General features: G+C 37.1%; 1 protein-coding gene across 5 annotated transcripts in view; it reads right to left on the bottom strand.

Moving 5' to 3' along the window:
- Nucleotides 1-796: 796 nt before the first annotated feature.
- The window catches only part of DOCK11 (dedicator of cytokinesis 11), a 183,377-nt gene continuing 157,447 nt past the window's right edge, over nucleotides 797-26,726 (bottom strand). For 4 of the 5 annotated variants that reach the window (XM_044763097.2, XM_014860971.3, XM_044763098.2 and 1 more), the window contains 8 exons: nucleotides 23,240-23,362; nucleotides 20,131-20,244; nucleotides 19,444-19,590; nucleotides 10,828-11,038; nucleotides 10,268-10,458; nucleotides 9,722-9,822; nucleotides 8,309-8,447; nucleotides 797-4,529 (listed from right to left, as the gene is read on the bottom strand). In XM_044763097.2, the coding sequence (XP_044619032.1) occupies nucleotides 4,407-4,529; nucleotides 8,309-8,447; nucleotides 9,722-9,822; nucleotides 10,268-10,458; nucleotides 10,828-11,038; nucleotides 19,444-19,590; nucleotides 20,131-20,244; nucleotides 23,240-23,362 (1,149 nt within the window). In that variant the 3' untranslated portion in view covers nucleotides 797-4,406. Of the gene's footprint in view, nucleotides 4,530-4,681; nucleotides 4,700-8,308; nucleotides 8,448-9,721; nucleotides 9,823-10,267; nucleotides 10,459-10,827; nucleotides 11,039-19,443; nucleotides 19,591-20,130; nucleotides 20,245-23,239; nucleotides 23,363-26,726 lie in introns of all 5 variants that reach the window. The other variant, XM_070503277.1, reaches the window with a different exon arrangement.

The following is a 26,726-nucleotide window of genomic DNA, read 5'->3' as shown; positions in this document are numbered from 1 at the left end:
CCAAAGAAGATATACAAATGGCCAGTAAGCACATGAAAGAATGCTCAACATCATTAGCCATCAGGAAGATGCAAATGAAAACCACAGTGAGATACCATTTCACACCCACTAGGAAGGTGATAATCAAAGAGGCAGATAATAACAAGTATTGTCAAGAATATCAAAGAATTGGGGCTGGCCCCGTGGCCGAGTGGTTAAGTTCGCGCGCTCCGCTGTAGGCGGCCCAGTGTTTCGTTGGTTCGAATCCTGGGCGCGGACATGACACTGCTCATCAAACCACGCTGAGGCAGCGTCCCACATGCCACAACTAGAAGGACCCACAACGAAGACTATACAACTATGTACCAGGGGGCTTTGGGGAGAAAAAGGAAAAAATAAAATCTTTAAAAAAAAAAAAAAAAAAAAAAAAAAAGAATATCAAAGAATTGGAATCCTTACGTCCTGCTTCTGGAAATGGAAAGGGGTGCAGCTCCTGTGGAAAACAGTCTGGCAGTTCTTCAAAAGGGTAAACACAGAGCTACCATATGACCCAGTAATTCTACTCCTAGATATATGCCCAAGAAAACTGAAAACATGCCTACACAAAAACTTGCACACGAGTGTTCATAGTATTAATAATAGCCAAAAAGTGGAAATAACGGAAATGTCCATCAACTAATGAGTGGATAAAATGTAGTGTATCCATACAAAGGAATATCATTCGGCCATAAAAAAGAAAGAAGTACTGATACATGTTACAACATGAATGAACCTTAAAAACATGCTCAGTCAAAGAAGCCAGTCACAAAAGGCCGCGTATTGTATGATACCATTTATATGAAATGTTCAGAACAGGCAAACCCATGGATACAGAAAATAGATCAGCGGTTGTCAGAGGCTGGGGAGTGATTGGTGGGAAATGGGGAGTGACTGCTAATGCGCATGGGGTTTCTTTTGGGGTGATAAAAATATTCTAAAATTAATTGTGGCGATGGCTGCACAACTCTGTGAATCCACTAAAAATCAGTGAATTGTGCATTTTAAATGGGTGAATTATATGGTATGTGAACTATATCTCAATAAAGAAGAAATACAGTAGAGAAAGAACCATGTTGGAGTAAGTTTTAAAATGCCATACACAGAGGCAAAATCTTTGAAGAATTTAGTCACAACTCAATCAGGAGTTGGATAAACATACACACGCTTTTTTTAAAGAGTGACCATTACGTGGTTAGGGACTAGAAAAAAGCATTTATTGTAACTGGAAGCAGATAAACAAAGCAGTCTTACTGGCCAACTCCCAGGATAGGGGAGCAGTCTTGTTACACAAACCCACTGGCCAGCCCCAACCAACTTTTATTCTATTCCTTCCCCTTTCTGTTTTGACAGCTGAAGTAGTGTACTGTTAGAACAAGCCTGAGACTCAAGGCAGCCCACTGTTTTGTGGATCAGAAACAGGAAATATATATCTGATTATTAATATTTTGAAGAGTTTGGAAATTCCTATTATTCTAATACATTGCTCAGGTTCTTCATCTCAGATAAAACTAGTATTTATAATAAAAAGCTTGGGTTGTTATTATGCTGACCTATTTAGTTTGATAATTAACCAATGAGTCATCTCTAGTTCTATGATATGTCGGTCAAGGTTCCAAGGCTGTTGCTACCACTGCCCCTTTTTATTTCATTTTTTAAAAAATGTGTTTAGTATATTTTTAAAAAGGTGTTTAGTATATTTATATAGGCAGTCAAATCATATAAATATGGCAACGATAATCCTACCTATAGACATGTGCCAAGGCTGACAACTGGTTACTAAGAAAAGTTGCATGGAATTACTTATTTTCTCTACAGGTTATCACTACAGTGATAAACTAACACTACCAATGGTGACTTATTCACATTTTACAATATATTCAAAGACAAACAGCTTCCAGGGGAAATCGGACTCAAGCTTAACTGCAAAACGATCAGTGTAGCAGAAAAGAATTCTTTGATGTGAATTAATTTGTAGAAGCCAAGTCACTTCACAAAATCACTGTATCAACAGTAATACCTAACATATGCAGTGTTTCAAAACACATTTTCCTGGCTTTCTCTAGTCTAGCCCACCTTATTCTCTATAGCTTGCTGCCCTTAGTCTGAAAGTTGGCAAAATAAATCTAGTGAAATTGTGCCACGACCTGGGGAACTCACTGGCCACAGCACACAAAATTATCTTTAACTTTTCCTTTTTTCTCCTTAGCCATCAATAAGTCATGCCCGGTCTTTCCACATAATGTCTTTTGTACTTGTCATTTCTTCTCCAGTCTTGTTATCATCCAGGAGTTTGTGGACTCGTAACTAGATTATTGCAATAGCTGTCTGATTGGTTTCCATATTTCCATCTCTCTCTGCCTCAAATACATCTGGCAGCAACATGAAGGATTAAATCTCTAAAAATGATAATCAAGTGATCTCTGTGTTTAAAAACCTTGACTGACTCCCCCATGTTTACTGAGTAAAGTCCAAACACTGTTATCCTGGCATTCAAGGCCTTCCAAACTCTAGGTCCAAATTTTCTTTCTAGATTATCTACCACTCTCTTGAACAAAACTGGTCTCTTCATCATCCCCTGAACTTCTGCTAATTTTTTTTGCACCTTTTCTCACGATGTTCCTCCTGTCTAGAATACTCTCTCATCTCTGAAAGCCTGTTCAAGGCTTAACTTTGTCTATGAAACCATCTCTGAACATTACAATTCACAGTGACCTCTCATTCTTTGAATGCACTAAGAGTTAGAGAGTGTCATTCATTTGGCAATGCTCACATACAACTTTTCTTCTCTTATTACTGTTAATGCTTCTTATTTAATTTTGTGTATATCTTGTTTCCTCAACTAGATTGCAAGCTCCTTGAGGACAGGGACCATTTATTACACTTTAAAAAATTATCCACAGTACATCACACTGTGCTGGGGGATATGATAGGGACTAGTTATTGAAAAAGGAGCACTGGAGATTCCCCAAGATGCCTCATTTTCAGATGGCAGCACACACTCTGATGGTTTCATACACATAGATACCAAATATAATCACTTTAAAGGGGATACTAACTCTACAGGTTACCCCAAGATATTAAGGAATTACAAACTGCCTCTGAAACACTTTTGAATCCTCTATTAAAATGCAAAATTAACCTTCAATAAATAATTCCATGCTCCCCTGAAAGCTTAAAAATGACATGTAGAGAAAAGCGGCCAAGCCAGGAGTTCAATCTCTAAGATTTACTTGATCAGAAAGTATTTAAAAAGCCAAGCCTCCGTGCAATCCATTGATATTTCAGTGTCTTTTTTCTCTGTAAAATAAGCTAACTACATAAGAAAAATAAGTCTAGAACTTAAAGTTTACATGAAAGGCAACCAAAATTATATGGGTAATTCAGGCAAAAAAAGTTCTTCACATCTTTGTTTCTCTTGAATTATTTAGGTAGTCTGAGGTTTCTTCATAGTTAGAAATGTAATCCCTAGGCAGTAGGTGCTAAATCTGCAGGGGTTATGTACACTGCTCCGAGAAATGCTGCAGCCATCGAGTTCTAGCAAAATGCTTGTTAACCTTGTAAACTGAAGAAAATAATCATTACAAAATGCCTAGCGACCTCAGACTCTGCTGAAGCTTGGCAAGTGCACAGGATGCACTGCCTGCAAATTCTCAGAAATGTTTTGTTTGGCTTTATGGATAGCCTCAGACAACAAACGCTGCTTGCTAGGGAAACCAATGCCACATATGAGTCCCTCGTCTTGTACGTTGGAGATGAACCAGATTCCCTAGCATCATCAGATCGACACTCGAAGGAACAGTAAGCTTGGGATTTCTATGTATATTCTTTCCTGGTGAGATTTTCCTTTTTAAATAATGTTTTTGTTTCCTTTAGCCCAGCCTTGACTGCTAGTAGGCAAGATTTCAAATTATCTCCCCAATTTGAAATATCTATGTTTTCTCGAAATTTTATCCATTTTTTTCCTCCAAGGATTAGTATAATGAATTGAGCTTCCTGTCAAGAAAAATGCTAAGTTCAAAGTATTATTTCCTTCACTTCTAATTACAAATAAGTTTTACCTTTTATTGTGTTCCATTATACAATTTTACATAGTATCATTATTATTTTAAGCAATTATTAAGCAAATTGAATTCATGTTTTTGAGCTCTACTTCTCAGTATATAGATTTACCTAAAAAAGTACAAACCAAGCACAGTGGTGCAATTTTCCAGGCACTTTCAAGTTGCTTAAATATTTACAAATATGTAAGCACCCTGTTTGAAAGCATGAAAATTTTGGTGTCAGGAGGAAACACTCCATGTATATCAAATCTTTAAATTTAACATTTGCACAGCTCCGAATATTCCTGAGAAAGGTCAGTCTCGGTGTCACTTTCCATCCGCACGTCCTCATATTTCAGCAGCGTATCTTGGGGAACCATAACCTCTGTCACTTGATGTGCCACTAATTGCACAAAATACATGGAATGTGTTGCTCAGCCAGGGAGAATGCATTGTGTCTTCCTGTAATATCTAAAATAAAAAAAATCTGCATGTTCATCATGAAGAAAATAGCCACTGCCAGATAAGTATGTGTCTATGAAATTACAGGCATATTCCAATTTATCACTGACACTTAGTTATTTAAAATGACATAAAGCAGAAAGAGCAAAGAATAACATTACCGACTTCAGTCTTCAAAGCTGTATTACAAAGGCAGCATATCAAAAAAGCAGAAAAGATCTGGTTACTCATTAAGAAAAATAAAAGATTGTAAAATGCAAAATTCAATAGGAAGTGCGAGGTAACGCAATCTTTAAAATATATTTTTTAACAGATGGTCATAACAAGAGCTCTAAACAGCGGTTCTCAAAATCACCTGTGGGGCTTTCCAAACATGTAGATACCCATATTCCTTCCCTGGAGACTTGGGAAATGATATTAAATGAAGACAAAAGTCATAAGTGCATATTTCTAAAGATACACTGTAATTACATAAGCTAACTGATACAGAAGATTTTTCTTGGAAATGAAGAACTTCATAAATATAAAATATAAATTTTATATCCCATAAGTATATAAACATACATATTCAAATTAGTATAGATATTTTTAAATTTTCCATTTTGTGTGATCAAAAGCAACAGCTATCTTATGCTCGGATTAGACTGAAGAAAAGAACAGCGTACACATCACATCCAACCTCTTTACTATATGGTCCCAACTGAGGGGTTAACCTTTCAATACTTGGTTCTCAAGTTAGCTCTGAAACTTCAGTTTTAAGCCTGCAAGTTGGTCTATGGTGGTAGTAATGAGTCATATCATTTGTGTTGCTACAAACCACGTCTTATATAAAGTCCATAACAGAGAAATTTCCTCTTCCCAAAACTGTAACTCATGACACTAACCTGAAAGCACAGAGGTTTAAGAGAGGATTAATTATCCACACCTGTCAGATGTGCCAAGTAAATAGGGTACTCATTGTGAAGAAAACAAAACAGACCAGACAGATACTACAATGGCCACTACCAACTCTATCTAATTAAGAAATCTGCAATTGATAGTTTTAAGATAAGTCCCTTTAAAAAAGTCAAATGTGGGGCCGGCCCAGTGACGCAGCAGTTAAGTGCACATGTTCTGCTTCTCAGCGGCCTGGGGTTTGCCGGTTCAGATCCCAGGTGCGGACGTGGCACTGCTTGGCAAAAGCCATGCTGTGGTAGGCGTCCCACGTATAAAGTAGAGGAAGATGGGCATGGATGTGAGCTCAGGGCTGGTCTTCCTCAGCAAAAAGAGGAGGATTGGCAGCAGTTAGCTCAGGGCTAATCTTCCTTAAAAAAAAACAAAAGTCAAATGCTTGAAGAAGTTTTAAAAAAGGACTGCATATTTTGGTAAACTGTAACAGACTGCACTGAAAAGGGCCGAGGAGGAAAATCCAGGGCATATCTTTTTGTCAAGTAATTATTTATGGAGCTTAACAGAATAACTCATATTTCAGCACACAGCTACGCTTTCTTATTTTGTATTATTGTATTTTCCTTTGGGAAATAATGTGTCTCAGTGTATGACTAAAAAAAAAAAAAGCTTTCTTTCATATGAGAATCTAATAGGAAATAGTGATACAAAAATTCACTATAAAGTCAACATTTGCTCAAAGTAAGGCATGCCCGAATATGATGCATTATGACAGGAGAGCTTGCATAAATATAAACCAACAGAAACTACGAGTTTTTTTGGTTAGCTATCAATATACATAAAGGGTCTAAAATATTGGTCTCTACAACTAAATAAAATAGCCATGGTTTATGGGAACCAAATGAGAGAGACAGGTGGGAAATATGACAGCAGATTTGTCAAATCCATGCTTCAGGGAAACAAGGACTTTAGAAAATGACTGTTGTAAATATCTTGATCACAGTAATAGTAGTAAACTGAATAATTTGCTTTCAATTTGAATAATTCAGAGTTCAAGGCTAGGTCATGCAGTTGCATGCAAATTAACTGTAATATAGTAGACATTGGCTTAAAATGATACGTGTAAATATTTTATATCTTTTGTGAAGGAGGAATTTTTGCTGTCTTTTCTACGGATTATGAAGAATAGAAACTCATAAACTAGACAGTTTCTAGGAACAAATTACACAATCTATTTGATAAAAGTATACCTCAGAAGAGTGATGGTGAAGAAAGCTGTACCCCCACCGTACTCCTGGACTGAGTTTGAAATACAGACAATAAAGGAAGTGGAATGGTTCCCTACCTTCCTAGTCCTGATCACCTGGCTGCTTTGGGAAGGAGACAAAAAGGGCCTCTGAAAGCTGAGCAGGAAAGGGATGCCTTGGAACAGTTCACACCCACTCCTAAGTGGGCTGAATAGAAGTAAAGATGGCAAAAAGAGGAACTTGAACACTGATTCCAGACTCCTCAAGCCAACAAGATTCCCAGATACGGAGAATGGGCAGGCAGGGGACTGGAGTAACGAGCCTCACTGAACATATGGGATGATGGAAGTCTGGTTGACTAGCTTCTCCATACTGAGAAGATGACAGTGGTTAGAAAATTAGACTCCTGGTCACTCAAGGCAACCCTGGGCTAACCGTAACTCAATTTCCCACAGCCCCTTCTAAGAGAAAGCATACAAAGTAAATTCAGAGAGGGAGAGCTTGATTCAAAGTCAACTAGCTCTCGTTTTCCTAGAAATCTCTCTTCTCTTCTTTTCCCCATCATTACACTGCAGTTCTTTGGTTATTAACCCCACTTGGCCTACTTGTAAGTAGACCCTTTGGCTTCCAGTCTCACACATGGGAGTGCCTTCAAGCAATCACTGAAAGACAGAGACCAGGACAGACAAGGTTCTCCTTTTTGGAACCAGTTCTAAGAATGTGTTCTTTAAAGGGTTGTAGTTTACCCTTGTTTCTTTTAAGGAGTCGTAATTTCTTAAAAGTTGAGTTTGAAGAGTTTCTGAAACAAATATTTATCTTATTGGGTGTTTTCATGAGTTAGGAGAGGAAGACTTTATGACAAGCTTAGTAGGCTCAGTCTTGAGGGCCCAGACTATCATGTGGCGACTTTAACAAACATGCTGCAGATGTTAAAATACTTCAGTGACAATCCATATATATAGTGTGCTTGTAAGCACAAATTTCAAGACCCCAATATAGGAATGAAGTTTACCAGGATAATCCAGAGTACTCTGCTTTCAAGGTAAGTAGGTACGTAAAAAGTCGTAACTACTTAATTATGACGTAATTTGGCTGTAAGTGGTGAAGAGGTCTTCGCTTCTATATTTTTCAGGTTGCGTTTTACTAACTTAGCTATGATTGCCATTAACACTCAGTCATAGCTTAGAATGCTAAGAAGTTTTATGAAAATAGAGAGTTTTGGGCCTGTATGGGTATTAAGATAATTCCCGAATTTTGGAAATCACTCAGATCTCACCTAAACAACAGTATCTAGTTTCTTACAGCCAAGATAGGAATATTTATTTAAGCACTTGGCTACTGAGCCAATCATTTCACTTCCTTAGGACCTTCTTCAGACTCTTATCCACGTTCACAGTAGATCACTTCAGACTTGCTCAGCTAGGCACTTCTAATGGCATTGTGGCACAAAGAACAAAATGGCTTATTACTGATAATTGCTTTAGCAACTGCTTCAGATAATTGCTTTAAATTCAATTTGCATTAAAGATAATATGAGCAAATTTTAAAATACAGACTAACTTCAAGGTAATGCATTTCAAACTAATAGATTTTGCTAAGTAACACTTTAGAGACCCCAGATCATGTTTTCATTTTCAATCACCTAATACTTGCCTGCTCATGGATAATGTCAGACAATTCTTTTACCATGTCTCTGAAATTCGACTTTAGCCCTTCATGGTACTCAATTTGATCCTCTTTAATTAGCCGCTCATTTAGTTCAAGTGCAATGCTGCAAGCTTGTATGAATTTTCTGTGGATGAAGATCAAAGATAAAGGTTTTGTTATTTTTTCCTAGAAAGTCTCACTGACAATCAATTTGATATTTACTTTAACCACGCTTGGCTATAAGGAAGATTAGAATCTTACATTTCCTCACTGTGCCTTTGCTAATGCCACTTCCTAAGTCTGATATACCTTTTCCTTTCTTTTGTCTTTTCTCTCTGGTTTCTTACCTCCTTCAAAACTGGGCTCAAAACATATGCCCTCTAGGAAGCCTACTTGCTCAGTCATTCATTTGATATTATATCAGCTAACGTCCCACTAATGTTAATTTTAATCTGTAGATAATGAGTCATTCATTCCAAAGTAATTTATTTGGGGCTTATTATGTACTCAGTACAGAGCTGGGTGCTATAAGCATGAAGTATCTGCCCTGGGCTGGTAAGAGTGACGACAGAGTCGATGACTTGTACAAGTATTTTTCCATCATTTCATGTGTTCATGTCTAATGACCATAATTAGAGTATAGGTCTTAGGGGACAAGGTACCTCATTGCTCATTTGTTTTGTCTCCTTGTCATAGCAACTAATAGAATATTTTTATATATGTCAGCAGTTAATAAATATTGGTGAATGAATGACTACTGGTTACTCTGCAATCTAGAACAGCTAACAGACAGGAAAAATAAATGAAATAAGTCGGAAGCAAATGAGTGGATAAGTTATCATCTTTCTCCTTAGTCTATTTTACTCAACTATCTCTCTTATTCTGAATGTAAACTCTCTTTCTATACTAAACAGGTTTTTTTCCTAATGCAAAGCCATTCAGACAGGCCTTAGCTTACAGGGATGCTCACTCAAAACAGGATAATGCATGCCCTAGACTGGCAGGATCCAAGTGGAAGTAAGGACACACGATAGAAGCAAGCCTATCAAACCCTCCCACTCCACGTTTATTCTTACCCTAAATGGTCTGAAATGCTATAACACGAGGTCAATCGGGCAAAGGAGGAAATCATGTAATGAATGTAAGCTTGTGTTTGTGTCACAACATCCAAAGCAATAAAGTAAGTTGGCATATTTAATCTCGTGGGTCACTAGGACATTGTTAATGTTCTGCGCAAAAAAGAGATCACGCATTTCCTCACTACTTAAAGAACCATTAGGAAGTCACTTAAATATTGTAAAAGGGAACAGAGAATGTCCTCTTTTGGAGGGATGTTATTTGGGGAATATTTTCGTATCTTTTAAGAAGAAAATGGAGTAAGAGAATAGAGGTCTAATTTAAAAACTACGAAGTACTTACCGAAACATGTCTTTCAACTCATTTACTTTCTTAGGTGGATACTTGCTAGCTTGACTGTCATTTAAGAAAGCCCTTGCATATGCTAAGGGACCAGCATTTACCTAAATTACAAAAGGTGAAAAAGAAAAAACCCGAGAGAGTTGTCAGAATGTAATCAAAAAGTAATTTTTGCATTTCTTTTTTTTTAAATCCCCAAATACATTAAAAATTCCTATCTGAGAAATATATCTACTACTCTAAGTTTATTTGAAAAAATGATTAACTAAAGCAAATAATCTGCAAAAACAATATTCTAATAAATTAGTTAATGATTTCCGATATGTAAATACAGAGATTAGGTACAGTCAGAGGGACTTATGTTAAAGTCCTATGACATAAAATTTACAGAAATTGAACATAATTTCTTAATTGAGTTAATAAAAACGAATGCATAGGTTTTTCCACTCAATAGGAGTCTAACACAATTACAATTAATGCTTGTTCTGTTCCCTTATGAAAGCAAGAGGAACATTAAGAAACATTTAATATGTTTGGCAACCAACATACCTGCACTGAAACGCAGCCCTGCAGTTTAAGTTGGAGCTGAATCATGTCCACATCAGCAGAAGAACAAAGCTTCTGCAGCTCTGCAGTTCTGTCTTTTATCTCATCAGTAGCAACATCAATTGGCTTTAAATTAATCTGCTGCTCGTAGTTTATAGGGATCCTCTTCTTCACATATGGAAACGAGTTTGAAGCTATTAAAACGGTAAGACAGATTTACTGTCTTAAAGAATCATTTGTTCAAATAGCCAAATTAAAGAAGAATCTATTGGGCTTAATTCTCCCCATGCTTTGTCTAGAAAATACCTTAGGGTACCATATAGCACCTTATTACTTCAGGATTGAGGGAGAAATTCTCTTTACGAGACACCTCAGAGTAATCACGAATTACATATGGGAAAGGTGTGGTTTATAACATACCATGTTTGTGTAAGCTAGTGACTGAACAGCAGAACAACGAACGATTAAAATTTCAGTTACATTTTCCTGTTGGCCAGCTGCTACTTGTGTGTATCAAAGAGGTCCCAGTCAAACAAGAAGTCATCATGCAAAGTCCTACTTACTAGTCAAGATTGTACGGCGTTTGCACTGTTCTTCTATACAGCCTTGCTTTTTGCCTGATAATGTATAAGGAGCCTCAAAAACGAATCTGCTAATGTTATGGTTTCTTTCAAACTCGGTCTTTCTCTCTGTGAGCTCTTTGTCATCAAAGTAGGGCTTCACATAAGTGACTTGGATATGAGCATATTTTGGATCAAGCTCTTTGGCATTTACCTATAAAGTAAGAAAGTTTCTTTTTAGTCAATGGAAGGAAAAAGCGGGTACAGGTAAGCAATTAACTCCTATGAGATCAACTGAGGAACACTGCCATTATGATTGCGTTCCCAACTGAATACACACCTGGAAGAGGTCTTTGTTCTTTTTTTAAAGATAATTTCCTTTTGATTATAAGGAAGTTACAGAAACCTATTTGGAGATTACAGAAATGTAGGAAGAAAATAAAAACTGTAATCCTACCACTCAGCAATGACCATTATTCACATTTTCATATATTTACTCTCAGTATTTTTATATGCACATATATTTACAAAACTGAGACCAAACCGAACATTGTTTTATAATCTGATTCCTTAAAAATATATTAAAATGGTTCGTTGTACATTTGAATTCCACCTCAATAAAAATTACAGAGAGGATTTTGAGAAGATGGCAGAGCACCAGAAATCTATCTTCCTACCTGGACAATAGTTACATTGGCAGAATCTGTCTGATGTAACTATGTCGGAACTGTGGAGTCTACTGAAGGCTTGTAACTTCCAGGGTAAGGCTTGCACAGAAAATTGCAGTTAATTTTGATTTTGGTCAATTTTAGCTCTTGGCACAATGGCAGCTACCCATACTCCATCCCTGTGGCAGACAATTGTGCACATGTTCCTGGAACAGCCTGTGGGAGCCAGGATGGGCAAGAAGGAACCTATCTTCCAACTATTGGACATCGGTGCTCAGATTGCTGATTCTGATCACAGAGGTGCAGTCAAAGAGGCTGTGGCCATTGTTGTTGCAAGCCCCTCTCCCTCTAGCTGATGTGACTTCCAGGGGATTTAAAGGACTGGTACCTTTTCTCTCCCATTTTCATTTTTCTCTTTTTCCCCTCTTGGGAGCCAGACATTGAAAAGCAATTGCATTTATGAGGAAAATTAGAAAATCACCATGCATGTCCGGGGAAGGCACAGGCTCAGAAGAGACTTGAGAAGACCCTAAGATTACACCTCAGAGACAGCCTATGACAAATCAAAACAAAAACAAAAAACAGCAAACCCTGGGAAAGAAGAAGAGGAGAAGGGAAGGGCAAGAAGAAGGGAAAGAAGAATCTGAATTCCAGAGTGATCACATTATTAGATTCAAATGTCCAGTTTTCTGCTTTAATTTTGGTGAGAAAGATTGGCCCTGAGCTAACATCTCTGCCAATCTCCCTCTGTTTTGTATGTGGGTCACTGCCACAGCGTGGCTTGATGAGCGGTGTGTAGGTCTGTACCCGGGATCTGAACCTGCGAACCCCAAGCCACCAAAGCAGAGTGCACACACTTCATGACTATACCATTGGACCAGCCCTTCAAATGTCCAGTTTTCAACAACAACAAAAAAATCACAAAGCATACAAAGAAACAGGAAAGTATGGCCCATTCAAAGCAGAAAAATAAAGCAACAGAAACTGTCCCTGAAAAAGACCTGATAGCACATATGTACTAGAAAAAGACTTTAAGACAACTGTCTTAATGCTCAAAGAACTAAAGGGAGATGTGGAGAGAGTCGAGAAAACAATGTATGAACAAAATGTCAATTGCAGTAAAGAGATAGGAAACCTAAAAAGAGACGAAAAACATTTTTGGAGCTGAAAAATACAATAACCAAAAGGAAAATTCACTAGAGGGATTCAAAGGCAGATTTGAGCATGCAGAAGTAATAGTCAGCAAACTTGAAGATAGGACAACGGAAATTATCCAGTCAGAGGAACAGAAAGACTGAAGAGTGACAGAGCCTCAGGGACCGTGGAACATCATCCAGCAGATCAATGTATACACTGTGCGAGTCCTTGAAGGAGAAAAGAGAGGGAAAGGGGAAGAGAGAATATCTGAAGAAATAATGAGTGAAAAGTTCCCAAAGTTGATGAGAGATATGAATATAAACATCTAGGAAGCTTAAAAAATTCCAACTGGGTAACTCAAAGAGATCCACACTGAGACACATTAAAATCAAACTGTCAATAGCCAAAGACAGAGTTTTGAAAGAAGCAAGAGAGAAGTGACTCATCACATACAAGGGATCCTCAACAAGATTATCAGGTTTCTCATCAGAAACTTCGGAGGCCAAAAGGGAGTGGGCTGATATATTCAAAGTGCTAAGGAAAATAATCTGTGAACCAAGAATCCTATACCTGTCAAAACCGTCATTAAAAGTGAGGAAGAAATTAAGACATTTCCAGATAAAGAAAAGCTGAGGGAATTTGTTACCACTAGACCCGCCCTACATCAAATGCAAAAGGGAGTCCTGCAGGTTGAAATGAAAGGACACCAGACAGTGACTTGAAGCTGTATGAAGAAATAAAGATCTCAGTAAAGGTAAGTACACGGGCAATTATAAAAGCTAGTATTATTGCAAATGGTGTGTAACTCCACTTCTTATTTTCTACAAGATTTAAGAGACTAATACATTAGAAAATTATTAGTCTAAAAGCCAGTATTATTGTAACTTTGGTTTGTAACTCTACATTTTGTTTTCTACATAATTTAAGAGACTAATGCATTAAAAAACTATTAGCTTACGTTTTTGGACAGACAATGTATAAACACGTAATTTTCTGTGACATCAATGACTCAAGGGGTAGAGATGGAGCTTTTAAAGGAGCAGAATTTTGGTATATTATTGCTGTTAAACTGGTATAAATTCAAATCAGTGTTCTAACTTTAGGATATTAAATATAATCCCCATAACCAGAAAGAATATAGCTAAAGAATATACACAAAAGGGAATGAGAAAAAAATTTGACCATTTCACCGCACAAAAAAAACTAAACACAAAAGAAGATAGTAATGCAGGAAATGAGAGACAAAAAAGCTATAAGGCACACTGAAAACAAATAGCAGAATGACTGAAATAAGTCCCTCCTTATCAGTATTTAAATTTAAGTGGATTAAACCCTGTAATCAAAAGACAGAGATGGGCAGAATGGATAAAAAAACATGATCCAGGGGCCGCCTGGTGGCGCAGCAGTTAAGTGCACATGTTCAGCTTTGGTGGCCCGGGGTTTGCCGGTTCAGATCCCGGGTACGGACATGGCACTGCTTGGCACACCATGATGTGGGTAAGTGTCCCACCTATAAAGTAGAGGAAGATGGGCACGGATGTTAGCTCAGGGCCAGTCTTCCTCAATATGGCAAGACAATACAACAATTATAAACATCTACACACTAATAATAGACCATCAAAATACATGAAGCAAAAATTGACAAAACTGAAGGAAGAAATAAACAATTCTATAATAATAGTTGGTGACTTCAATACTGACACTGTCAGTACTGGATAGAACAACCATACAGAAGGTAAGTAAGAAAACGACTGAATAACATAAATATACAGAACACTCTACCCAACAACAACAGAATACACATTCTTCTCAAGTGCACATGGGACATTTTCCAGGACAGACTCTATGTTAGGCCACAAATTAAGTCTCACAGGTTTAAAAAGGAAGATATCATACAAAGTATCTTCTCTGACCACAACAGGATGAAATTAGAAATCAATAACAGAAGTTAAATGGGAAAATTCACAAATTTGTAGGAATTAAACAACACATTCTTTAAAAAAAATCAATGGATCAAAGAAGAAATCACAAGGGAAATTAGAAAATATTTAGAGATGAATGAAAATGAAATCACAATATACCAAAACTCATGGGACACCACAAAAGCAGTGCTAAGGGGGAAATTTAAAGCTATAAGCACTTAACATTAAAAAATAGGAAAGATCTCAATTCAACAATCTAATTTCACAACTTAAGGAACTAGAAAAAGAAGAACAAACTCAAGGCTAGCAGAAGGAAGGAAATAATAAAGATTAGATCAGAGATAAATGAAATACAGAATAGAAAAATAATAGAGAAAAATCAATTAAACCAAAAGTTGACTCTGTGAAAAGATCAACAAAATTGACAAACCTTTAACTAGATGGACTAATAAAAAAAGAACACTCAAATTACTAAAATCAGAAATGAAAATGAGGACATTACTACCAATTCTACAGAAATAAAAAAGATTATGAGTACTATGAGCAAGTGTATGCCAACAAATTAGATAACCTAGATGAAATGGACAAATTCGTAGAAACACAAAACCTTCCAAGACTAAACCATGAAGAAACAGAAAAATCTGAACAGACCTCAGACCTATAACTAGTAAGGAAATTTAAAAGAGAACTTAACACCAACCCTTCTCAAACTTTTCCTAAAAACTGAAGAGGAGGGCACACTCTCTAACTTATTCTATGAGGTCAGAATTATTCTGATACTTAAAGCCAGACAAAGCCAGTAGAAGAAAACTACAGACCAATATCCCTTATGAACATGGATGCAAAACCCCTCAACAGAATACTAGCAAATCAAGTTCAGCAACACATTAAAAGGATTATACACCATGACCAAGTGGGATTTATTCCTGGAATGCAAGGATGGTTCAATATATGAAAATCAAGGTAATACACCACATTAACAGAATGAAGGGAAAAAAAACCACATGGTCATCTCAATTAGTGCAAAACAATGAAAAGCATTTGACAAAATTCAACACCCTTTCATAATAAAAACACTCAACAAACTAGGAATAAAAGGAAATTTCCACAATGTGACCAAGGGATGCTATGAAAAACCCACAGCAAACATCATACTCAATGGTGAAAGGCTGAAAGCTTTTCCTCTAAGATCAGGAACTAGGCAAGGATGTCTGTTTTCATCACTTCTATCCAATATGATGCTGGAAGCACCACTGAACTGTACATATAAAAATGGTTAACATAGTAAATTTTATGTGTATTTTACCACAATAAAAAACATATTACAGTTATTATAATTCTATATTATAGTCATTAACATGACTTTTTCCCCCCAGTAAATCTCCCTTTATTCAAAACAGTTGAAAATCAGAATACTCAGATAAACTGATTATCCAAATTAAATGTTATTATTAACATCAACATGACTTTTAATGGCTGTATGGATAAATATGATTTACTGAATCAGTCCCTCATTAATAGACTCTTAGGTTGTTTTCTAACATTTTGCTATTGCAAATAATGCTCTGATGAACATCCTTGTATTTAAAACTGTGCATTTTTTCCCTGATCTATTCCTTAAGATAAATTCCTAGAAGAGAAGTTGCTTAGTTAAAAGATTTACATGGATTTAAGGATTTTGATATCTATTACTCAAATACCCTACAGAAAATCTTACCAATTTGTACATGTACAAGCTGTGTTCCACCTGTCAGAGTAGATACTCTTGACTCCATTAATCCTATTCTATGGAGGAAGGGGACCACTGGAAAGCAGAATGGTTCTATTCCAGAGACATAAAATTCTAGTAGCTATGGACTACTTCATGAAGAGTCTAAATTCCATGTTAAGACGCTATGCTGCTCGAGATAAATTCCAAACTCCGTGTTGGAGTTTCAATCTGTGGGCCTAATGCTCTCCCTCCAGTAGTCTCTTCACTAACTCCACATGATGCCCAGGACGCTCTTCTTTCAGTGTTCTCCCGATTAAACTTGACTTGTGTCTTGGGTGTTGGTGACTTTGTCAACATCCTTGTCATTTATGATAGTCAAGCCTTTTTGTGTTTAGTGTAGGAAACAAAAAAATGAAACAAACAAAAACCTCCCAAGAAACAGTCCCAGTATCCTTTCTCCCTCCACACACAGAGGAGGACAAACAGAGGATAGAAAGTTTCTTAGCATCTTTTAACTTCTCTGAACCCATTCTACTCGTTCTTACATAAAAATCTAAAAGTCTATCTCCAGAAACCTTAACTTTCTTTTCTCCCCCATTAAAAGGCTAGATTTCTCCACAGAGGTAATTATCTGGCTAAGACAAAACACAGAAGGGAAATAAAAAAGAGATCAAGCCTAATTTTAACCTTATAAAAGTAAAATATGTATATGGTCAAGTATTCAAACAGTACACAAGGGTATACATAAACAATTTCTTTCTTCCTGTGTAAGACTCTAGTCCCTCTCTTCAGGAACAATCAATGGTTAGTGATTTTGTATGTATCATTCCAGAAATTTCTTAAGTATATACAAGTGAATATATGTGAATATCAGTTTTTACACAAATGCGATCACCTATCCATAATGTCCTGCATCTCACCTCTTCCCCGCCTCAATAATATATCTTGACAGGTTCATATCAACACTTATAAACCTATGCTAATTTTTTTCAAGATCTAGGTTACTAGACCCATTGTATGGGTAAATACCACCATTTCTTTAACCATATGGACATTTAGATTGGTTCCAGGATTTTGCCATGTGAACTTTGCAGCAATGAATACTTTTATACATACATCGTTGTTTTTCTTTTTTGAGGAAGATTAGCCCTGAGCTAACTGCTGCCAACCCTCCTCTTTTTGCTGAGGAAGACTGGCCCTGAGCTAACATCGTGCCCATCTTCCTCTGCTTTATACGTAGGATGCCTACCACAGCATGGCTTTTTGCCAAGCAGTGCCATGTCCGCACCTGGGATCTGAACCGGCGAACCCCAGGCTGCTGAGAAGCAGAACATGTGAACTTAACCACTGGCCACCGGGCTGGCCCCTACATACATCTTTATGTGTGTATATCTACAAGATAAAATCTTAAACGTGAAATTTTTTTGCCAAGGCACATACATTTAAAATAGGAAAGTTTTGCCAAACTGCTCTTCATATCGTCTGTGTCCCCTGGCAGATTTGGTTCTTTGGCAAGGTAAAGGAGTATTTTTAAGTTTTACTTTCACACACGAAGAAAGAAAGAAGGATTTTCAAAGTAGCAGCTGTTTATCATGTCTGTTGCCTATGGCGAATGACTAAAATATTGTGCATTCAAACAATGTCAGGAGTCCAGCTACCTGATGGTGCTTTGTCACTAGCACTCATTGGCCAGGTTTTCTGAGGCAGAATAAAGTAGAAAATTGCATGTTCTTTGGCAAGCCTGGTTTTCCAGTAACTTTCCATTTACGGTATCAGTCGTGTGGCAGCAAGCCTAAGACTATCTGGCTACAAAGAGATAACATCTTCTGTTGTCTTAATGCAATAAAACAACACAAAATAGAGAAACTGATAAGGAAAGTAGAGGTTTTGCCAAATATTCATGAATTTTGAACCTACCAGCAAAGCTATCTTTTTTTTTTCTGCTGGGAAAGATTTGCCCTGAGCTAACATCTGCGTCCGATCTTCCTCTCTCTTTCACTTTATTTTTTGCTGAGGAAGATTTGTCCTAGTGAAGATTTGTTCTACCTAAAGGTAGAACTTAAAATGGTAGAGCTAACATCTGCTGTCAATCTTCCTCTTTTTATACGCAAGCTGCTGCCACAGTATGGCCGCTGACAGACAAGTGGTGTAGGCCCACACTGGGAACCGAACCTGGGCCGCCAACGTGGAACATGGTGAACGTTAACCACTAGGTCTTCAGGGCTGGTTCCCAGCATAGCTATTTTTAAATGTCTAAGGCATATGTTCAAGATAAAACCATCTCTAAGATACAAAGTCTACAAAGTGATCATTTTCATGGTAGACAATAACATGTCTTTACCACTGCCACGGGCTTTTCACTACGGCAACGCTGCCTACTAGCTGCTAGGTGCTTTGCATAGCACCATGCACATCACAGCTGCTCAGTAAATATTGCTGTGGCCTACAGGTCCTGAACTGTATAGGTCCTGCCCCCTTAAAAATTAGCTCTCATCCTTGGCACACCCATGGCCACGAAGGGCCATCAGGCATTCTTGCTGCTCTTTCCCAAAGTTCTGTCTACAGGGAACTATGCATTTCCTAGGGAAAGGGCCTCTCTTGCTGCAACCTTTCTCATCTTGCCTTGGCAGGGCCTGGGGGGATGGATAACCTTTAGAACAGGGGTCAAGGCAACTTTCCTAAACCTACTTCATTGCAAATGTAACTACTGAACTAAGGCTACCTTAGAATAAAATGTGTGCCCCAAGATGAAGCTGAGAATGACAAGGCACAACAGCACTCACAGTCATAGCTAACTTTTATTGAGCATGCTGGCTTCTATTATTATAAGTGAATGCTTTTTATGTACTAGAAACTCTAATTACTTTCCGTATATTAACTCATTCAATCCATACAACAACTCCACGAGGAAGACACTATTATTAGCTCCATTTTACTAGTGAGAAAAATGAGGCACAGAGAGGTTAAGTAACCTTCCCGTGGTCACACAGCTAGTAAGCAGCAGAGAATGGAGATTTAAATCTTGCTCTCTGATTCCAAAACCCCTGTCCTTTCTTTCACTATCTGGAAAGGCTCTATTTCCACACTTCTCCTCCATCAGCTAAAAAAGTAAAAAGTCAGGAGCAATGTACCAGGCTTGGAACCAACAAATAATGAATTCAAAATGCAGGGTGTATGTTACCTTGTCTGAATCCTGAATTATTTTGACATTCTCTGTACCAAATTTTTCACCATAAAGTTTAACGAGTCTCAGGGAAATCTCCGAGAGGCCGGTGAGCTTTGGTTCTTTATAGATGTACTCTTTTCCATCCTCTTCTTCAAAAAAAGACTATTATAAAATTAAACATATAATAATTTATAAATAGTATGAGCAAACACAGCATTTGAAGAAAATATCCTAAATAACTAGCAAAAATGTATTTGAAATACATTTTAAACAATAGTAGTAAAAGCTATATGCATATATTCACCCTTTTAACTTCAAATAAGTGAGAATTTTCAAATTCACAGTCATACGAACGTAATATTGGCCTGAAGATTTCCGCCCTTGATTTTTCTCAGTCCCTGTATACTTACCTGGCTTTTATTTGAAAGCTTTCAGTACTAGACGTTAAATACATACTTGAGAAGCATAACGGAAAATGAAACTGAGGGAAAAATGCAAATCTTCTGTTATACTCTGACCTAAGAGATTTAGATACAGGAACTACCGTGAACTCTACACTTAGAAAAGCCGCTTTCCCGCTGTTGTGATGGGCGCTCTTTCTAGACAGAGTCCTCGAACGAAGAACTGCTGCTATGGTAATCTAATAATTCAAAGGCAAATGTTGAAAAAGAACAACAACTTTATGAATGAATGCATACTTACTTGGCCATAAAAGGCAACTCTGAAGAAAGTGCCTAAAAGTCTCTTTTTTGTGTGCATAACCTCCAGAATTTTTGTGTAAGCTCCATGAAGAGTTCTATAAACTTGAGTAAGTTTCTGAAAAATGAGAATATACAAATCAGCCTTGTCTTTTGGTTAATTACTACACGTCTAAGACAAACACATAGGGGAAAAAAGCAACATTATTTCCTTTTCAAGGTGGTTTTGATGGGGTCATTCACACTCCCCTCCCCCAGTGTCATAATTAGACAAAACTCCTTAAAAACTTTAGGTCTAAAGGTAGAACTTAAAATGGTCAAATAACACCGTATTCCTAAATATCATGGTTCATCTCTTCATATCTCAATAGTAGTGTATACTTGAAATATATTGCATTATTGACTACTATTTTCTATATGTCTAAATTATTTTAACTGAAAGAGCAGCAAAATGCTTTGCTTGAGCCCTTACATGGAAAGATGAGGATAAACAATTCGCGCTAAAGCTTTTGGAAATGAAAATGAAATGCAGATACAAAAATAATAGTGTAAGCCTCAGTGAGGACTGCTCTTCGACGAGGTCACAAACGTTTTCAAAGATTATATTCTTCTGCCCACCCAGAAAAAGGAAGCACATTGTGGAAAGAATATTATCAAGAATGTGAAAAGATCACTTACAGAATGGGAGAAAATGCTTGTAAGTCACAGATCTGATAAAGTTTTTGCATCCAGAAAATATGAAGAACTCTCAAAATTCACCAACAAAAAGACAGACAAACCAATTTAAAAATGAGCAAAGGACTTGAACAGACATTTCTCCAAAGAAGAAATACAAATGGTCAACAAGTATATGAAAAAATATTCAAAATCATTGGTCATTAAGGAAACACAAAGCAAAACCACAATGTGATACCACTTCACATCCACTAGGATGGTTTCCAACACAAAACCAAAGACAGCAAGTGTTGGTCAGAAAGTGGAATGTGTACGCTGCTGGTGGGAAGTGAAGAGGGAAAACAGTTTGGTGGTTACTCAAAAGTTATACACAGAATTACCATATGACCCAGCAATTCCATTCCTAGGTATACTCAAGATAAATGAAAACATGGCCACATAGAAACTTACACATGAATGTTTATAACAGCACTATTCATAATAGCCAAAAGGTGGAAACAACCCAAGTGTCTGGCAATGGATAAATGGACAAACAAATTGTGGCATATCCACACACTGGAATACCATTCAGCCATAAAAAGGAATGAATTCTAATACACGCTTCAATTTGGAGAGACCTCTAAATGTTATGCTAAGTGAAAGAAGCCAGACACCAACGGTCACATCTTCTATTAATCCTTTTTTATGACACATCCAGAATAGGCAAACCCACAGAGACAGAAAGCAGTTTACTGGTTACCAGGGTGGGGAATGGGGTGGGAAGTGATTACTTAATGGGTATGGGGTGTTTTTCTGGAGTGATGAAAATACTTTGAAACTAAAGAGAGGCACTGGGTACACAACATCATGAATGTACTAAATGCCACTGAATTTGTACACTTGGAAATGGTTAATTGGATTGAATTTCACTTCAATAAAAAAAGGGGAGTACAGAAGTAGATGTTCTCTCTCTAAAATTCTTTCCACATTATTTCCTGCAGTTGAGCTCAATTAGAGGGAAATTTCGCTTACTTTTATGGCTGCTATCTCTGACACTTTTCAGTCCACCCCATAAAGGTACACTGAAAAATTATACATCGGCGTCCTAGAAACAATTACTTCATCTCATGCAGAACGCTGTGGGATCCATACAGAACCTTACACCCCTATACAAGGAAATAGGAGTAGTCCCCCTATAGAAACTATCATTTCCTTAGCAGTAAAATGCTCCCTGGGTTTCTGAGAGCCTGATCTTTAACTTCAGAGTAAGAAAGTGAGTATTTTGAAACTTTTACAAATGTTCTTAGGATACTGTAATGCTTAGATAGAAGGGGTAATGCCAATTCTTGTCTTGTCTCATAGGCTATTCTGTGCCATCCTATATGACCTAGACCAAATTATTTAACTCTTGCTTACTAATATGATCACTTGAACTTCACTATGCTTTTTCAGGCATGCCCCATATACACCTAAAGTATGGCAAAGAGAGAAGGACCTAGGACTGGGGAAGAAAAAGTGAGTTTGATCAGAGCCAATCTGGAGCAGAGATTAGAACACTACCCAGATGAAATTAAACATATACCTTTTCACTCTTGGACACTTCAACAATAAAAGACTACTTGTTATATTTAAGGGTGAACTGCTTTGCTTTTAAAAAAAATGTGGCTTGAATCCTAAATCACCCCACCCCAGGACAGCAGAGGTAGAAACGTCGATATGGACTCAGAGGTTAGAATGTAGAAATTTCCTATTCAGTGCTGGTGGCAACAGTTCTTCACTATACTATTACTCTTTATTAACTACCCTTTATCAACAGTTTTATTTGACAGACTAAATTAGAAAAACTCCTCATAATAGGGCTATTACTAGTGTCTTATTATCTCCCCCATTGTCATCTGCCAGCATCTTTAGTCTCCCCATCAACTTGCAAAGAATGGAATCATGCCTATGCCTCTTCCCAGGGCAACACGGGAATTCAACAGTTTTTTTAGGGAAGGTTTAGTGAAGACAACATTGATTTTTTTATGCCCTGAGGGGAAGAGGGGAGACTGCTAGATAAAAATGTTTTGAGAACCACTGGCATAATCGAAATTTCAATTTATAGTTTGGACGTTTTACCCTTAATTTCATTTGGAAAATTTATATGAATATAAGGTAGGATTCTAATTTTAGGATTTCACAGCATTTTAAGGATCTTAACTTTCAAACTGGAAAAATGTGTCAAAGTGATACACTAAGTTAAGTATACTGTATGATAAAATGCAAATGTCATAATATAATTAACCTTCTAGTCTTCAGGAGGCACATAGTAGAGTGATAGTAACATACTATATTACTATTTTTCTAAGACTAAAATATCAAATCATAGATCTGATAAAGGTTTAGTATCCAGAAAATATAAAGAACTCTCACAATTCAACAACAAATAGGCCAATGATGCAAATGTTTAAATTACCTACCTCAAACTCACGACGTTTCTCATAAATTGGAATGATCAATTTGGAAATCTCAGAAATTACTTCATAACGTTCTGCTTTCCATAAGCCATCCACACATTGTTCTAGCAACTCCAGCAAAACTTCCTGCATTAAGAGAAAAATGCAATCAGGAATTAAAGATAGTGTTAGAGGTCTGGGCAAATAAATTTTGAACCATTTCAAGTTAAAGGACAGACAGAATGTACTAAATTTAATGAAATGCAAAGGAATCTATGTGTGTAACTATTTTCTAAATCAAATACTTGACATATTTGAAATTGAAACCACTCTTAAAAATATTAAATATTGGGGGCCAGCCCCTTGGCCGAGTGGTTAAGTTCATGCACTCCACTTCAGTGGCCCAGGGTTCGCTGGTTTGGATCCTGGGCAGGGATCTATGTACCACTCATTAGGCCATCCTACATAGAAGAACTACAATGACCTACAACTAGGATAAACAACTATGTACTGGGGCTGTGGGGAAGAAAAAAAAAGACGAAGATTGGCAAGAGATGTTAGCTCAAGACCAATATTCCTAACCAAAACAAAACAAATAAATAAAAGGTTTAAAGTTTAGCAAAAAACTTAAATATTGACAGTAGTAAATGACATCTATTTATTCTGTTTATTCACATAATGAAGATGTTAACTGTATTTACTAATAGTAACACATTGAGAAGGAGTATCTTTAATTCCAATTTTTTTGGGAGGGAGGAAGATTGGTCCTGAGCTCACATCTATGCCAATCTTCCTCTATTTTATGTGGGATGCCACTACAGCGTGGCTTGACGAGCTGTGCTAGGGCCATGCCCAGGATCTGAACCTGAGAACCCCAGGCCACCAAAGCAGAGCACGTGAACTTAACACTACGCCACCAGGCTGGCCCTAGGAGTATCTTTAAAAGGAGCTATATTGTTTGTTTCAAACTGAGGATGTCTGAATGTCTAACAGGTACATTTCATCAAGCCTGTAAGTGTCCATTATTTTTCCTTTATATTGAAATTACTATTTACACATAATACAGTCTTAAGAAAATGTGACAAATTTCAAGCTCCTGCGTCAGTGATAAAAGCGTTTATTAAAATATGACTTTGGTAAAGAATGCTTCCAGCCTGACTGTTGGTTCTAAACTTAGTGAGAATGATAGGCTAAGAGCTCAAGATAGAGATCTCAGACCTCGCCAGAAAAACAGCTGCTATAAAACAAACTATTTTGTGAACCATCACCTCATGTTCTCAACAATAAAAAGATGAAGCCAATTACTGATGCTATCTATAAGTCTTTAACAGCTTGTTTCTATCTTAAAGAGATGTACTTCACACCTATAGAACTGATTTGCTCAAATGGCTTTTCTTGTATGTCCTTTAGACAGTTTTGAATTCATCTTTTTCCTAAACTAGCTCTTTCACTTGTGTTTCCTATCTAGCCAGTGTCAACACTCTATAAACCCTTAGGTAGAAAGCTAAGAGCAATTTTGACTTTATGGGTTGAACTGGGTACCTCAAAAAGATAAACTGAAGTCCTGACTCCTGGTACCTGAGAATGTGACCTTATTTGGATATAAGGTCATTGCAGATGTAATTAGTTAAGGTGAAGTCATAGTGAAGTAGAGTGGGCTCTTAATCCAAGAAGACTGGTAGCCTTATAAGACAGAGACATACAGGGAGAACACCATGTGACTACAGAGGTAGAGATTGGAGTAATGCAGCTACAAGTCAAAGGATGCCAAAGATTGACAGCAACCACCAGAAGCTAGGAAGAGGCAAGGAAGGATTCTACCCAGAGTCTCAAAGGAAGCACGGTCCTGATGACACCTTGATTTCAGACTTCCAGACTCTAGAACTGTGAGAAAATAAATTTCTGTTGTTTAAGCCACCCAGTTTGTTATGGCAACCCTAGCAAATTAATACACTCTCTTTCTTTACTCCTCTAATCAGTTCATCACCAAGTTCTGCCACTTTTACTTCCTAAATATTTCTGAAATCTGACCCTTCCTACTCTCATTGCTAAAGTTCAAGACCTCATTATTTTTTTCTAACTGATCTTCCTGCCTCCGGTCTTAGCACTTTCAAATCTATCTACAAATATGCCACAGAGTTCTGATTAAAATGTAAACCAGACCATGTCCCTCTCCCTTTCTTAAAATCTCAGATGGCTCCCCATCATTCACAGAACAAAGGACAAGCTCTTTCATTTGGCACACAAAGCGTGCAATGATCTGGCCCATACTTCTATAATCTCATCATTCATCATGCCCAGCCTTGTAGTTTATGTTCCAACAACGATTTACTAGCAGTTCCTCGGTAGCACCGAGGTGTTGTCTTAACTTTGTGACATTGTTCATGCTGTACCCTTTTGTCTTTTAATCCCTCTCACCTGGTTAATCCCTTTAGAACAGCCTAGGTACCACCTCTTCCAGGATCCTTCTCCTGATCAACACAGAGTAGCACGACACTAGACACCTTTTTTCTCACTCTGATAATTCATTGGGTGGATATTTATCACTATACTTGCCCATTATCTGTGTAGCTGACTTTTCAAATAGCCTGTGACCCTTCAAGAGTAGGGAGACAATATCTTATTTATATTGTTTTCTTCAGTCACTAGTATAGTGGCAGTGCGCAGCAGACGTTCGTCAAATGTCACTACTTGAATAAATGATCTGTGTATTAACATTTAATAGTCAAATTAAAACTTCCAGCAACAGTGGGAAGGAAGAACTTTGGGGGAATTAAAAATCTGTTACAAATCAGTGAGGTTTGTCCCTGGAATGTAAACTTGGCTTACAATTAGGAGAAAAATCAATTTTATATAGCACATAAACAGAATAAAAGAGAATAATGATATCTCCAGCAATAGATGAAGAAAAGGCATTTGAAAAACTTGACACCCCTTCATGATCCTAAAAAAGAACTCTTAGGAAACAAGAAATAGAATAGATCTTCCTCAATCTGTTAAATGGTATCTTCTAAAAACCTACAGACTGAATACTCTTCTAAGTTTGAAAACAACTCAAGAATGTCTGCTCTCACCTCTTCTATTTAACATTATGCTGAAGATCCCAGCCAGTGCAATAAGGCAAGGAAAAGAGAGAAAAGGCATACACACGGCAAATGTAAAACTGTCTTTCTATGCAGATGACATGATTGTGTATGTAGAAAATCCTAAGGAATATACAAACTACTAAAACTAATAAGTGGATTTAGCAAGGCTGCAGACTATAAGATCAACATACAAAAGGAACTGTATTTCTATAAACTAGCAACAAGAAATTGAAAAATAAAATAAAAAATCAAGCAATACTATTCACAATAGCACCAAAACATCAATTGTCTAACAGTAAATCCAGCAAAAGACTTCTTCCCTGAAAATTAATTTTCAGGCAGAACTAAATAACTAACTAACTAAATGTTCATTGATTGAAAGACTCAATATTGTTAAGCTCTCCATTCTCCATGTAGTGATATAT

Source organism: Equus asinus, chromosome X (assembly GCF_041296235.1).
Source record: "Equus asinus isolate D_3611 breed Donkey chromosome X, EquAss-T2T_v2, whole genome shotgun sequence".
Lineage (NCBI taxonomy): Eukaryota > Metazoa > Chordata > Mammalia > Perissodactyla > Equidae > Equus > Equus asinus.
The sequence above is the reverse complement of the archived record's forward strand: the minus strand, read 5'-3'. Positions and strand labels throughout refer to the sequence as shown.